Here is a 14,014-nt window from a genome sequence, read left to right as displayed (position 1 = left end):
TCAACCGACATGGAGCTCCTGCTGGTGAAATCCTCCGAAGGGGACTAGTAATGTTCCATCTGCTGCACGAGGGTCGAGCATACTGACATTCAGCACGCCCTGGTTGGTTGGCCTCCGATCCAGGGCCGAGAGATTTCCTAGCCAGTGGCCTTCACCACGCTGCAGGGTGTTCGGCTCTCCGGACTAAACAGAGCCAGCCAGCGGTGCACGTGCGGCCCTCGACTGCCTCTGACGCCCCGCTTGGGGTTGCGGTGCCAAGCCGCTGGGAAGCCTTAGTGCCTGCGGAGCTGAGATCCCTGGCTGGAGATATCTACTACTATACTATAATTTCGCACTCCATAGTTAGTCGAGCAATTCTTGTTGTCTTACCTTCCCCCTGTCTCCGCACATGAATGAAATAGTGGTATGCCGGCATTCGGACGGATCTCGATTCCATCTCCCCACTTGCTAAGGTTTTGGCGTACCACACTCCCAACAATATCGGATGATGGCACCTTGGTCTTGGTCTTGGCCTTGGTTTAGGAACAATCCTGCTGTCGACGGTCATTCACTATCCAGTAGTTATTCCCAGTCAGAGCCAAGAAAGGGCAGACTGTCATCGAATAGGAACATCCGCCTTGGCCGCGTGCTTCTCTCAACCCTCAATCTGTAGTCGCTTGGTGAAGCCTTATCGTGTACCTGGGTGGATACGCCTTTCACTGCCAGGGTACCGAGTCGTTTGCGCCGTCAGCCCATGGAAAGGGCACATGGCCTCGCGTGCTGCTGCTGCTGCTGCTGCTACTGCTCACCTTGCTGCCTGCTACTCTAGTTGTAGTACCAACGCCCGCTCTTCTCCTCTCCCCTGGCAGTATAAGAAGTCGCAACCCGCTCATTTCTCACTGGAAGTTATCTCTCTCGTAGTTGACTGCTGATCATCCTCCTCATCTGTCGCTTCTCACCTGACGATTGCCAGCTTACTACCGTCAGAGAAAGTCATCTCACGATGAAGACTACTGTCGCTTTTCTGTTGGCGGCAGCCTCGGTGGCATATGCCCAGGTTACCAACGTGTCGGAGCCTTCCCTCTCTTCAATTGAGAAGGATGCTGCCACCATCAAGCCGTACTCGCCGGTGTCAAACGTTCAGGGTCTTGCCTTCAACCGCTTCTTCCAGATTTGGCTTGAGAACATCGTATGTGCCAGACTTTCGATCATGTTTGGGTGTGCTCTTCTCTGACTTGTCATCTCGTTCAGGACTATACGGATGCGGCTGCCGACGATAATATGAAGTGGCTCGCCTCCCAGGGTATCACACTGTAAGTCTTAACTCAGTAAATGAGACCACCCAGACTAGAAGCAGATATTGAACGCTTCATAGGACCAACTTCCACGCCGTCACTCATCCTTCTGAGCCGAACTACTGCGCCTCCGCCGGTGGAGACACCTTCGGCATGGACAACGATGATTTCATTCAGATTCCCGCCAACGTGTCAACCATTGCCGATTTGTTCGACACCAAGGGCATTTCTTGGGGAGAGTACCAGGAGCACCAGCCCTACCCCGGATTCCAGGGATTCAACTACTCCAACCAGAAGACTTACGACCCCGACTATGTGCGTAAGCACAACCCTCTCGTCCTGTTCAACTCCATCGCCGAGAACAGTACTCGTTTGCGCCAGATTAAGAACTTTACCAGCTTTGAGGACGACTTGGCCAGCCACAAGCTTCCTCAGTACGGCTTCGTTACCCCCAACATGACTAATGATGCGCACGACACCAACATCACATTTGGAGCGAAGTGGGAGCGCACCTGGGTTACTCCCTTGCTCAACAACTCCTACTTTATGAATGACACTCTGCTCCTTCTGACTTTTGACGAGGACGAGACTTACGCTAAGCACAACAAGATTTTCAGCATTTTAGTGGGTGGTGTCATTCCTGAGAACCTGAAGGGTACCACGGATGATACCTTCTACACCCATTACTCTGTCATCGCTTCCCTCTCCGCGAACTGGGGCTTGCCCTCTCTTGGACGCTGGGACTGCGGTGCTAACATCTTGGAGATCGTTGCGAACAAGACTGGCTATGTCAATTATAACGTTGACACCACCAACTTGCATGTCAACGAGACCTATCCCGGCCCGTTGTCTGCTGGCATATATTCCAAGTACTCTTCTGTGTGGCCCAACCCCTTGACCAACGCCACCTGCTCCGCCGGCCATGGCATCCTGGACATTGTGAAGGAGACCTACGCCAACACTCAACCTACCTACAACTACACGAGCCCCTACCCTTATGACACCAAATCCGGCTACAACGTCAATGTCACAGCGACCAAGAAGTCGACTACCTCCAGCTCTAACTCCACCTCTTCTTCCTCATCCCCTAGTCCTTCCACCAACGCTGGTATCTTCCTTGTGTCGCCCAGCACCGGTCTGTCCGGTCTCGTCATGGGATTGATGCTCATTTTGTTGTGAGGGTTATCTGCACTTGAGCTTGGGCTTAACTTTAAAGCGCCAGTTGCATTTACAAATAGAACTGGGGCATAGGCGATATGAAGTGGGACAGAATCATGAAGAAAAGCGGCTTCAATGTATTTTACGAATGGTAATGACACTCACGAGATGAGAATTCAGAGCATCACTAATGCCGAGCGGCACTAAATCGTTCAATAACTCTTGATATTTGCCTTCTTACAGAAGGAGCCGGTGTTCGTAGATGCTTACAAGATATGTGACTGCGCAGTATGCCATTGAGGTAGTCAATTTGTTTCGAGTAGATTTAGTGCAGCTAGTACAACTAGTTACGCACAACGGCAACGCCAACCCTAGGTTGAAGTAAACAACATGCTATCTATCCACCAGCTATCAAGAGCCCGCCTGGATCAAGATAGCTTTGGTCTCAAGATAACCATCCATGCTATGTAGAAAGCTCTCACGGCCCATTCCACTTCCCTTAAAGCCACCGAAGGGCATATCTTTCGGCATACAAGGACTCGTGCAATTCACACCCACAGTACCGGCCTCCAGCAGCTTCGACACTCGCACAGCTCTATCGATATCCCTCGTGAAGACAGCCGCATACAAGCCGTATTCACTATCGTTGGCTTTGGCCAGTACCTCTTCCTCCGTCCGGAATGTGTTGATGACAACTACAGGCCCAAAGATCTCCTCCTTCATAATCTGCGCATCCTCTGGAGTATTTTCAAACACCGTTGGCTTGATAAAATACCCATTCTTGGCATCACCTCCGAGTGTCAGTTCACCCTCCTTCTCGCCAGCGAGCAAATATGATTTGACTCGCTCATACTGGACCTGATCGACCTGTGGACCCAGGGTAGTCTCATTGTCTAGAGGGTTTCCCAGAACCGCAGCTCCGAACATGCTTTTAAATAAACCCAGAAACTTGTCTGCCACAGACTCGTGCACGTAGATACGCGAGTTGGCATTGCAAGTCTGTCCACTGAAGATCTGGATACTGAATGAAGTCTGTGCTGCAGCAGATTCAAGGTCTGCATCGGGGAAGATAATGGCGGGGGTCTTGCCTCCCAACTCCGCATGCACTGTCTTCATGTTGGACAAAGCAGCATATGACTGGATCTTTCTACCCGTCAATGTTGAGCCTGTGAAGCTGAGACAGCGCACTTCCATGTGTGAGGCTAGAATAGCACCGGTGGTTGGACCATAACCTGAAAGCACATTGACCACACCCGGTGGGAAGCCGGCCTCAGCGATTAGTTTTGCTCCAAAAGCACACTGCTAAGTGTTAATTCTGCTAATGAAAGGGGTCTTGAGATAGTCTATGAGATTGACTTACTGTCAGGGGCGCTTTCTCGCTGCTTTTCAAGACTATGGTGTTACCGGCTGCCAACGCAGGAGCAATCTTGATGCCGAAGAAGGCGAACGGGACATTCCAAGGTATAATAGCAGCAACCACACCATATGGCTCCTTAGATGTTATGTTGAGCTGGCCGGGGGTGTTCCAGCTAGATGACCCTTGGACGGTCCAGCCCGCTTCAGCAAAGTAGCAGAATGCATCAGCTGCCACGCTCGCATCGATGTAGCGGGACACTGGCTTCCCGGAAGACAATGCCTCTAAGCGGGCGAGCTCTTGTTCGTGCTCACGGATGAGGGATGCTAGTTTATGAAAGTATTTGCCTCTCTGGGTAGGTGAGAGATCCCTCCACGCTGGGAATGCGGCTTTCGCTCCTGCAACTGCATCGCTCACGTCGGCTTTATTGGCTTCGTGGACTAAGAGTATGTAAGTTTTACTAGACTTTGATATAGCCTTACTCACATACCATCCGCAGCTAGCTCTTGAGTAAAGGGATTGATCACAGGAAAAGTTTTGTCATCTGACGAGGGTCGAAACTATAGTTTGAAACTGCAATGAGTAGGAAACATCGATTTGCAGGACATCGACCCTACCTCGCCGTTGATGAAAAGCCGTGTCTCGATTGGAGTCTGGGTATTATCAATCATCATGATGTGATGGTGTTGACTAGGAGAGCTCACTGACACCCTAGCAGAATTTAACACAATGACTTTAGTATGCCCGAAAAATCATTTATTATATGCATCTCACAGCCATGCTGGCAGTAGAGTTCACTCATTCCAATGCCAAATGTAACCAAGCTAGCTTGGCTGTTGACGCGCACAGAGCTCTAAAAGCAGGTCATCTACACATATAGCATGGAAGCAACCTGCGTCCCAAGGAACTTCACATGATCTACTGCTATGTACCTGGAGAGATGGGCAATCAAGCCCTACCGTTGTCGAGGTGGCATACAATTTCCCAGGTAACTTTTTTCAACTTCCTGGTACGAGAACGCCATTCCCGATCAACTCGGACAACACTACTATTGATTATCTGGAAAAGCAAGGCTAAACAAGGCAATCCAAGTTGCTTTTAATCTCTCATAAGGGTTTCATTATATCATACATGGCGTGTTTAAGGAGCCAGTCCCTCACGCTTCAAATCCTGGATACCCAAAGTATCCTGATCACCAGGGCGACGCTCAGACTCCAGCTTCACCTTGTCCTCAGGGCCACCAGGGCCGTTGAACTGTCCAGCCTTTGCGAGTCTGGAAAGCCAAATCATGTTAGTAAAACCCATACGTGATGGATGACCTATGTGGCTGACAAAAGACCTACCGGCCGCGATCATCACGACTGCCTCCCTCATCTTCTGGGATGGGCTTGCGGTCGCTGCCGGAAGCGCCTGCTTCTCTGCCAGTACGAATGCCTGTCTCGAACTTCCTGTCCACCATTTCGTTCACTCCAGACTCAAGGGCTGCAGTTGTTCAGTACATGATTGTCGCAAAGGGTGGTGTGTGATCTCTAGACGAGAAACATACTGGAATCGCTCTTGGGACCAAGGCCCTGCTTGGCCTGGTAGGAGTTGAGGTCCTTTTCGGCATCGTAAGCGATGCGAACCTTGTCGTAGTCGTTCATTGTGGTAGTGAGAGTAGAGTTTGTTTTTGAGTGCTTAAAAAGAGACTTGGTAGAGTTTCATTAATGGTGAATGCTACAGAGTAAGTAGCAACAAATAGACCGAACTATATATGTGCCTTCTTCAATGTCTTCGTCGTCAGGGACACTATGAGTATTGCATCATCCTACATCATAGATATGTAACGAGTAGTGCAGGAGTCTCCAGTCGAACCCCATTTCTTACTGCTGGAACCTGGTCTCAACATCCAACCCAAAGAGGTGGCCAGTTGGGATATGATATCATCACCCCCGTTACATCAAACCTCAGGCTCTACCCTTAAATCCAGCCCTAAGTAGTCATGTCCGATCGGGACTAGCTGCCAGGGTCCGGCCCTAGGGTTTTTCGGAAAGGAACAACCATGGCCCGGACGGTCCCTCCTCGGCGGGGAAACCCGAAGGAGAGAATCCGTGAAGCCCGATGACTGGCGGCGAAGCTTGCCTTGGCCTTCATTGTTGCTTTGCTCCCTTCCCCGTCAAAGGATCCGATTTCGTGTCGACAGCCGGCATTTGAGGCACCAAGCCTATATATCTGTCCCATCTATATACTAAGTGGTCAGAGGCCCTGTTCTGGCCGTTCTTCGGTTTGGATCCAATTACCTTCCGAACTACTACTTTGTAGTAGTAGATACAATCCCCCTCCTTGACAGCTTCAAGCTGCCGACAATCATACATACCATACAATGGCCCCAATCGTCGAGTTGGCTGGGGAGGCCAACCCCCTGACCCCGCATAATATTCTCAATGCACTGGTTCTTGCAGCTAGCTCAACTCAGCAACAGGTGCAATCGGGCACCCAGCAACTCCAGAATTGGGAGAAGCAGGAGGGTTACTATACTTCGCTTCAGGTATATACCTCAGCTTCCCTCCACCTTGTGCTTTTCCCTACCACTCTATACTCACGCAGTGCAGGATGTATTTCTGGACCATTCTGTTCCCCCTGAAGTTCGCTACCTCTCCATCATCCAGTTGAAGAACGGCATCGACAAGTATTGGCGAAAGACTGCGACAAAGTATGCGCGTTTTCACCCCCCTCGGATCGATACGTTGTGCAACAACAGACTGACCTCCTCAAGTGCCATCAAAAAGGAAGAAAAAGAACGTATAAAGACTAGGGCCTTACAAGCGGGTGTCGTCGAGCCGGCTCCTCTTCTGGCTCTTCACAATGCGTTGATGATCGCTAAGATCATGCGCTATGAATTCCCTCAGGACTGGTGAGTGCGGACGCGCTGGGAATTTACCTTGCATTTTTATTGACTATGTCTAGGCCGGATGCTATCACCTCACTCATTGCCCTCCTCCGCTCGTCTACCCAGCCTGGCGCGAACCCGTTGCAATTGCCCCGGACCCTTATCATCCTCCTACAAATCATCAAAGAATTGTCAACGGCCCGTCTGCAGAGAACCCGCGCGAATCTACAATCTGTTTCTCCAGAAATTTTCCATCTGTTGGGGAGCATATACGTGGACAAGGTGAACAACTGGGCTATTAACCTGGAACAAGGGGGCTTTGATGAGGCATCGTTGCTAGAGGTGATCGAGCAAAGCTTGGTCTCTCTCAAGGTCATCCGTCGTCTCGTTATCGCCGGATATGAACACCCCAATCGCGATAAGGATGTCTGTGACTTCTGGGTCCTGACCCATACCCACTTCAGTAGATTCCTGGGATTTATCAATGGCCCCGCCACAATGTCGGAGCCAATCCATAGGGCAGTCGAGAAACACTTGTTGCAACTTTCCAAGCTTCACGTCGAAATGGCTAAGGATCGCCCGGCATCTTTCGCGTTGCTCCCGGACAGTATACCGCTTGTCCAGTCCTACTGGACCTTAGTAGTCAAGTTGGGAGAAAACTACAGTCAATTGGGCGGGGACGGTGAGCCAGAGGGAAAGTCCCTGATGGAGAAGACTGGCCTTAGGGCTCTCCTTCTGATCAGGGCTTGCTCCAAGATGGCCTTCAATCCGGCGCAGACATTCAAGTACCAGACACCGCAAGACAAGGAGGAGAAGAAACAGTCCGTGGAACTCATCAAGGCCCAGCTGTTTACCCATGATTTCGTCGTCAACGTCATGGAGCTTCTCGTTACCCAGTTCTTCCGGTTCAGGAAGAACGACTTTCAGGAGTGGGAGGAAGATCCTGAAGAGTGGGAGAGGAAGGAGGAGGATATTGCCGAGGCCTGGGAATTTTCCATCCGGTCATGCTCCGAGAAGCTCTTCCTTGACCTCGTCATCCATTTCAAGGAGTTGCTCATTCCGCGTCTTTTGACCGTCTTCTACAACTTCGCAAGTAAGCAACCTCCACTGAGCCATTCCAGAAGCATCTCACTAACGATCTCAATAGGCCCTGATAACCACGACGTCCTGTTGAAGGATTCCTTGTACGCCGCCATTGGCCTGTCTGCAGCCAGTCTGGAGCAACATTTGGACTTCAACAAATTCCTTGAGACGACACTTGTGCCCGAAGTCCAAATCCAGGAGCAAGGATACAATGTGCTCCGGAGACGTATAGCCATCGTCTTGGGCCAGTGGGTCCCCGTAAAGTCCAGTGAGCTCAATAGGAACGCCATCTACCAGATCTTCCAGCATCTTCTCAGCAAGCAAGATCCGTTGAACGACCTGGTGGTCCGCATTACCGCCGGACGGCAGCTCAAGAACGTGCTCGACCCCTTCGAGTTCTCCCCTACTGAGTTCCTGCCGTATGCACCGGCCATCCTGCAAGACCTAATGTCTCTTGTCCAAGAAGTTGAGCTTTCAGAAACCAAGATGGGACTTCTCGACACAGTTCGAATGGCCGTTGTGAAGATGGAAGACCACGTAAGTGCCATCCTCACCCTACCTGCTCCACGCCTCTAACAACCGAGTAGATCGCACCCTTCTCAGACCAAATCTTGTCCTTACTGCCCCCGCTATGGGAGAGCTCCGGCGAGGAGCATCTGATGAAGCAAGCCATCCTAACGCTGCTTTCATCTCTGATCCACTCCCTCAAGCAAGAATCCGTCAGATACCACTCCCTGATTCTGCCTCTCATCCAGAACTCCGTAGAACCAGGCTCTGTAAGCATCCCCCTCCCCCTCCAATCCATCCCTCACCCAACCCATCTAACCACCATACCTCAGGAAACCCTCATCTACCTCCTCGACGAAGCCCTCGACCTCTGGTCCGCCATCCTAATGCAAACGCCGGCCCCCGCCTCCCCCGAAATCCTCTCGCTGATCCCAGCCCTCTTCCCCATCTTCGAAGCCGCGACCGACAGCGTCCCCCAGGCCCTCCAAATCGCCGAATCCTACATCCTGCTCGCCCCGCAAGAAATCCTCAGCGACCGCATCCGCTTCCCCCTCCTCGTCTCCTTCGAAACCCTCCTCAAACTCACCACCAAGCAACGCCTCGGCGTCGTCCCCCGCCTCGTCGAACTCCTCCTCCGCGGCGCCAACACCGTCGACAACGGCAGCGAAACCACCTACAGCATCATCACACGCTCCCTCCTCGACAGCTCCTTCCTGCCCGCCCTACTCGAAGGCCTCCACTCCGCCCACGAAGCAAGCCAAACCACCGGCCCGAACCGCAAACAAACCTCCGTCTACGGCGTCGTCGAAACAGACTACTTCTCCGTCCTGGCGCGTCTCGCCCTCGCCTACCCCAAGATCTTCACGTCCGCCGTCTCCGCCGCCACCAACAGTCCCGAGGAAACCGTCCTCTCCTGGCTCCTCACAGAATGGTTCCTCCACTACGACAACATCGGCAGCTCCACCCAGAAGAAGCTCCACGCTCTGGCCCTCACCCAACTCCTTACCATCAACGGACCGGACTCTCAGCCCCCATCTTATCTTCTCAATAACCTCCAGTCCTATCTAACCATGTGGACCGACATCGTCACTGAACTCGCCGAAGGCGCAGACGATGGCAGCGGAGCTAATACTGACGACCCCCGCGGTGGTAGTGATTACTTGATCTACTGGAATAATGCCCAGACGGGGGCTGTTGATGAGCATGAGCCGCCGGAGAATGTGCGGCGTAGGGAATGGGATAACGAGGATGTGCTGCATAAGGTCAATATTAGGGACTTTATTCGGGAGAGATTGCATTCGTTGATTGTCGGGTGTGGTGGTGAGCAGAGGTTCCAGGAGGAGTGGTTGCTTAATGTTGATCGGGAGGTGGTTGCGTCGTTTGGGGCTTTGGGGTTGTTGTAGATCTGGATTTACGTTGAGGCTTGTGGATGGTAGGAAGGGATGGAAGGGAGGGATTGGTGACTTGACATTTGTGTTCGCCCGTGTGTCATATCGTCTACTGGACAGTAACTTGCATCTTATGGGATAGCATACTCTACATAGTTGAATACCCCTTACATAGATAGTAGCTCTGACTTTAGAGCTGAGCAATGAAATTACCATGCGAGACTGACTTTGCTAAGTAGTGTAAAGGAAAAGGTAATAATAATAGTAAGGCATGCAAGACTCAATAAACATCAGTACCAGACGGGTTAAGCCCCAATAATGAATCACAACGAATATGAAAGAATGACCATGGATATCTCGAGAGGTGATAACCAAACGTTAAATCACCAGGCTGACCGTTCAAGAACACTGGTGGGGGTATTGTCTATCAGTAGGCGAGGTAGGAAAGAGTTGGTTAGCCAGAAGGTCTTGCAGGTCCCATCCTGGGGCACCCTCTGTCTTCCAGGTCCAGAAGAGCCATCCACTCTTCATCTCGTAAGCCTCCAGCTGGGCCTCAATGTAACGACGGGTGTTCGCTTTCTCTTCAGCTGAGAAATCAGCTACAGAACCCGTGCTCTTGCCCGTGCAGTCACCGTACTTGGTGGTGGACATGTATGTGCCATCGTAGCGAGCGGCATTACCAACGCCGTTGAGATATTTGGCACAGTCAGTCAGAGCACCGGTCCATTCACCCACGACGACGGGCTTATCTGATTGCATCGTATGCTGGGTGGCGAGAGAACAGGCCGTTTTGACATGATCATCGATGCTCATAGAAAGCAAGCCAGTGTCAAAAACCTGATAGTGATGCGTATCCATGACAACGTTGCTACCTTGCATAAAGCCGTTCCAGGACTCTACAGGCTGAAAGCCGTCCGACATGAACAAAGTAGTAGAAGGGTTGAGACGCTGGATATCGGCCAAAGCACCGTAATAGTAGTTCTTGAGGCCACCCTCGTTTACGCCACCAGGAATGTTGGGTTCATTGATGGCCTCGATCGCTGTGACGGTATCGGACTGAGCGTAACGCCTTGCAAGGGCGTCAAATGCAGTCATAGTCTGGTTAACCGTGTTCCCTTGCTGCCATTGGATGGGGCCTCGATGTCCACTATTGTCAAAACCATTCTGAGAGCCCGGCGCTATGTTTCTGTCAGAAACCCAAAAATGAATTGCGCATGAAATCTCACAACTTACCACCATGCAGATCAACGAGAACCTTGAGACCAGCAGCTCTAGCCCAGGTGACCGCCTGGTCAAGATAGTCGATCTGACCGCTGACATACGGCTCACCATCAATGGGAGCAACGGCCCAGTATCCAATAGGAATGCGGACATGATTCAGTCCTGCCTGAGCCATACGGTCAAAATCACTTTGCGTGACGAACGAGCTCCAGTGAGACGACAACTTGGCCTTAGCTTCGTCCTGGCCCAGCGTCTGACACAGCGTCCATTCATCTACCGCACCACCCCCCGTACTGTCATAAAGTGAAGGTGTAATCCATGGCTCGGTCACCAGCCAGCCACCTAGATTGACACCGCGGACTATCTGACTCTTGTAATCGAAAGAGCTTGCGTTGCTTTGCCGGCGCCTATACTCAACAGTAAGTCAGCGACCACAAACTGAAGGGATAAATTTGATGTATCCGGCACAACTGACACTCGTGGCACAGCTTGTGCACTAGCAGCCAAAAGAGACAACGCCAAAAGCGCCTTCTTTACACCTTCCACAAACATAATGAAGATACGGTTCCGTAGAAAAATCAGCGAAGAATATCAGAAGGCTGGAATGGAATATTGCCGTCTATGGGAAGCCAGCACCGGATAGGATGGACTTCGCCTGCTTTAAGTAGAGGAGGCTGAACACGCTGGCTGTCAATCGACCGCAAGCAACCAACAAGCCGTCTCCTAGATCTGGATCGCCAAATGATCTGCAGAAATCTTAATATCAACTGGTCTGTTTGCAGATATCGATCTCCAAGTCAACCATGACCTCCGCACTTGATCGTGAGATGAGACCCACCGAAAGCAGACGCACGACAAAGCGGTGCTCGTAAGGATAGTAGATAAGGTTGAAGGAGAATGATCCACAATAGAAAATGTGGAGAACAGTTTGTCTCTACTTTCCCGTGTCGTCGACAACGTTACAGCACCGCAATGACAACAGAAAGCCGTCTAGACCTAGCCCTGAAGTAAGACTTATTGAAGTGCTGGATATCGATTCAGGCCGGCTGCATGGAAATACAGGATACGTGGACTTAGGCGCAGTGAAGTCACTCTGACAGGGCAATAGATTTGAAGAATATAAACAGTGGAAAGGAGGAGAGAAACTGAGCACTTGTGATATAAGAGTGAGCCGGACACTCGCAGTCAAGATTTGCTAGGTCCTTGCCCATCTATGGTTTGGATGGGAGGGCCCTACCACTCATTTCGCGTTGTCGAGGAAGGAACGGCCCAGCCAAGACTCGTTCTCAAGGCACAGATGCGGCATTTGCATCGTTTTGGGCATTTACAGCCACTGTCGGCCAGGTGAGGCAAGGTAGAGAGACTCTGCCGCGGTGTAACATCTTCACCAATAACCCAGCTAATAGCTGCAGTAGCCTTACATATAGCCAGGGGTCAATGCAACTGCTATGCAGTGCGCATGACCTGCGGTATCATCGTCATGAGCAACCATCGTCGTCTTCATCCGCATGGAGCTGTTCGATGCCTATTGTTGCGTACTATTCTGGGGGTGGGAAACATCTCCGCGCGAGCAACGTGGCAAGTCATTGTGTGATGCTCGATCCGGCGAGCATCCAGAGGAAGAGGATACAGATCCGGAAGGCAATAACCAGAGGATAGCGCCGAGCCAAGACAGGGAAAGTAAGTATCGAAGGACAGGAATGAAGAGGGAAAGGTTAAAAGCCCAAGAGCAAGTAGAAGAACTAGAACATGGCGGGGACGGATCCGGTGACACCCCATCACGTGGCCCCCTTCCAAGCTGGAACTTTGCTCCCCGCGCATCCAAGTTGAGTCTAAAATCCGAAACAAGTTGCGTTTTCATTATTACGACGCATAGATCTCCCCAATTGGACCATGGTACGAGATCAGGAGTTCCAACGAGTGACCGGCTTACCACCCTGCCAAGGAACTTACTTCAACCTCCTTCCCAGGCACGCCCCAGGAGTTCGCGTCAGGCAACAGCAATTAAATGACTAGCAGCTTTCCCTTAGTTAACTATTCCTCCGGACTCCATACCTCAGCCGCAGTGGATTCCAACGGTCGATAGTGTCTTGAAGTGGACGAACACCTGAATGATTAGGGGTGAATCCTCCGTCCTCTCATACTCTACCACCAATCGAATCAGTCTGGGGACTGTGATTATATTTCAGGGGAACTATGGCCCCCCAAGACCCGATGCCCACTTCTATACTAAATGGTGGAATCCAGTCCTAATTCATCTAGAAGCCTGTTTAACAGGCCTCCTGGACGAATCATGAGCTCGAGTCAACTTCATTGGACTCGGATAAAGAACTCGAAGCGGCTTTTTTTCCTTCGAGGCTAGGGGGCGGATACTAATGCGGACAATTGCCCGGTTGACGTATGCGGCTGGGGACCAGGCCGAGCCACTTATGGAGAAAAGAATGCTGCTAGTTATACGGAAGAGAACGGAGGACTAAAGAGCCACCACATTTGAAAAAGTGCCCTGCCCCTGAGCATGGTGACGATGAACAACCCAACTGCCGACGCTAAGTCGGCTCAGAGATCCGGACCGCCTCGCCGCCATCCCGTCTAGTGTGGCCTTGTTTGTGCCAACTTGGTTGGCGAATACTCCTTTGCCATATCCAGATGGACATTACTTACCGGCTCCCCAAACAGGGCGGCGGATGAGACTTCTGCCTACGCAGGTCAAGGTTGAGCACATGGACCATGTGGTTGAGGAGGCTGTGGTAGGACCTCACGAACTTTCGGGTAGAAGCTTCATGTCTCGTTTTACCCACCCTTCCGCTCTCGATTTAGATAGATTATGTGACTGTTTGCTGTTGCTCTCCTTAAACCTCGAATACCGTAGATGCCATTACTAAAAGCTCAGATCCAAGTCTCTCGGAACTCGGAACCACGCATTGGAGACCCATAGTAACATAACCCCTACGTACGACTGCTACTCCGCTTCTGCTATCAGTCGGACCATCAAGAAAATAGCAAAACATGCCTAACGGTGGTTTCAGAAATGCCGATCGTGGCGACAGCGGCGCCTTCATCTGTAGTCACTAGTCACGAGTGCTATCAACAAAAGAAAGAGCGGTGACCATACCTGTCAGTGCGCACGCGAGTAGCGACTCTTTTCTCCGGTAGGTGGACT

General features: G+C 51.3%; 5 protein-coding genes across 5 annotated transcripts; 2 read left to right on the top strand and 3 right to left on the bottom strand.

Annotated features, from left to right (window-relative positions):
• Window positions 1-905: 905 nt before the first annotated feature.
• Window positions 906-2,628, top strand: BO79DRAFT_199928 (acid phosphatase PHOa). The gene is made up of 3 exons (XM_025681454.1): window positions 906-1,168; window positions 1,231-1,292; window positions 1,355-2,628. The coding sequence occupies exons 1-3, from the start codon at window positions 983-985 to the stop codon at window positions 2,451-2,453; spliced, it is 1,347 nt and encodes a 448-aa protein (XP_025537035.1). The 5' UTR covers window positions 906-982; the 3' UTR covers window positions 2,454-2,628.
• A 215-nt stretch (window positions 2,629-2,843) lies between these two features.
• On the bottom strand, window positions 2,844-4,460 carry BO79DRAFT_220199 (aldehyde dehydrogenase family protein; the record flags this gene model as incomplete). The annotated part of the gene is made up of 4 exons (XM_025683481.1): window positions 2,844-3,731; window positions 3,793-4,226; window positions 4,277-4,346; window positions 4,404-4,460. The coding sequence occupies 4 exons, from the start codon at window positions 4,458-4,460 to the stop codon at window positions 2,844-2,846; spliced, it is 1,449 nt and encodes a 482-aa protein (XP_025537034.1).
• A 466-nt stretch (window positions 4,461-4,926) lies between these two features.
• On the bottom strand, window positions 4,927-5,597 carry BO79DRAFT_271484 (uncharacterized protein; the record flags this gene model as incomplete). The annotated part of the gene is made up of 3 exons (XM_025687354.1): window positions 5,333-5,597; window positions 5,130-5,268; window positions 4,927-5,059 (listed from the first exon to the last, which is right to left on the bottom strand). Exons 1-3 carry the CDS (start codon window positions 5,427-5,429, stop codon window positions 4,927-4,929), a joined length of 369 nt encoding a protein of 122 aa, XP_025537033.1. The 5' UTR covers window positions 5,430-5,597.
• A 351-nt stretch (window positions 5,598-5,948) lies between these two features.
• BO79DRAFT_199927 (putative importin 11) lies at window positions 5,949-9,854 on the top strand. Its single transcript, XM_025681453.1, has 7 exons — window positions 5,949-6,313; window positions 6,378-6,478; window positions 6,542-6,679; window positions 6,733-7,748; window positions 7,803-8,275; window positions 8,326-8,514; window positions 8,578-9,854. The coding sequence occupies exons 1-7, from the start codon at window positions 6,149-6,151 to the stop codon at window positions 9,646-9,648; spliced, it is 3,153 nt and encodes a 1,050-aa protein (XP_025537032.1). The 5' UTR covers window positions 5,949-6,148; the 3' UTR covers window positions 9,649-9,854.
• Window positions 9,841-11,848, bottom strand: exg1 (glucan 1,3-beta-glucosidase). The gene is made up of 3 exons (XM_025689178.1): window positions 11,330-11,848; window positions 10,867-11,261; window positions 9,841-10,811 (listed from the first exon to the last, which is right to left on the bottom strand). The coding sequence occupies exons 1-3, from the start codon at window positions 11,404-11,406 to the stop codon at window positions 10,033-10,035; spliced, it is 1,251 nt and encodes a 416-aa protein (XP_025537031.1). The 5' UTR covers window positions 11,407-11,848; the 3' UTR covers window positions 9,841-10,032.
• Between the last annotated feature and the right edge of the window lie 2,166 nt (window positions 11,849-14,014).

Source organism: Aspergillus costaricaensis (genome assembly GCF_003184835.1).
Source record: "Aspergillus costaricaensis CBS 115574 unplaced genomic scaffold BO79scaffold_27, whole genome shotgun sequence".
NCBI classification, from domain to species: Eukaryota; Fungi; Ascomycota; class Eurotiomycetes; order Eurotiales; family Aspergillaceae; genus Aspergillus; species Aspergillus costaricensis.
The sequence above is the reverse complement of the archived record's forward strand: the minus strand, read 5'-3'. Positions and strand labels throughout refer to the sequence as shown.

Coding starts and splice junctions, on each gene's coding strand:
- BO79DRAFT_199928 (XM_025681454.1), top strand. CDS start 983: ATGAAGACTACTGTCGCTTTTCTGTTGGCGGCAGCCTCGGTGGCATAT. Junction 1,169..1,230: donor AGATTTGGCTTGAGAACATC/GTATGTGCCAGA, acceptor CATCTCGTTCAG/GACTATACGGATGCGGCTGC. Junction 1,293..1,354: donor GCCTCCCAGGGTATCACACT/GTAAGTCTTAAC, acceptor AACGCTTCATAG/GACCAACTTCCACGCCGTCA.
- BO79DRAFT_199927 (XM_025681453.1), top strand. CDS start 6,149: ATGGCCCCAATCGTCGAGTTGGCTGGGGAGGCCAACCCCCTGACCCCG. Junction 6,680..6,732: donor TATGAATTCCCTCAGGACTG/GTGAGTGCGGAC, acceptor GACTATGTCTAG/GCCGGATGCTATCACCTCAC. Junction 8,515..8,577: donor ACTCCGTAGAACCAGGCTCT/GTAAGCATCCCC, acceptor ACCATACCTCAG/GAAACCCTCATCTACCTCCT.
- exg1 (XM_025689178.1), bottom strand. CDS start 11,406: ATGTTTGTGGAAGGTGTAAAGAAGGCGCTTTTGGCGTTGTCTCTTTTG. Junction 11,262..11,329: donor GCACAAGCTGTGCCACGAGT/GTCAGTTGTGCC, acceptor TGTTGAGTATAG/GCGCCGGCAAAGCAACGCAA. Junction 10,812..10,866: donor TCTCGTTGATCTGCATGGTG/GTAAGTTGTGAG, acceptor ACAGAAACATAG/CGCCGGGCTCTCAGAATGGT.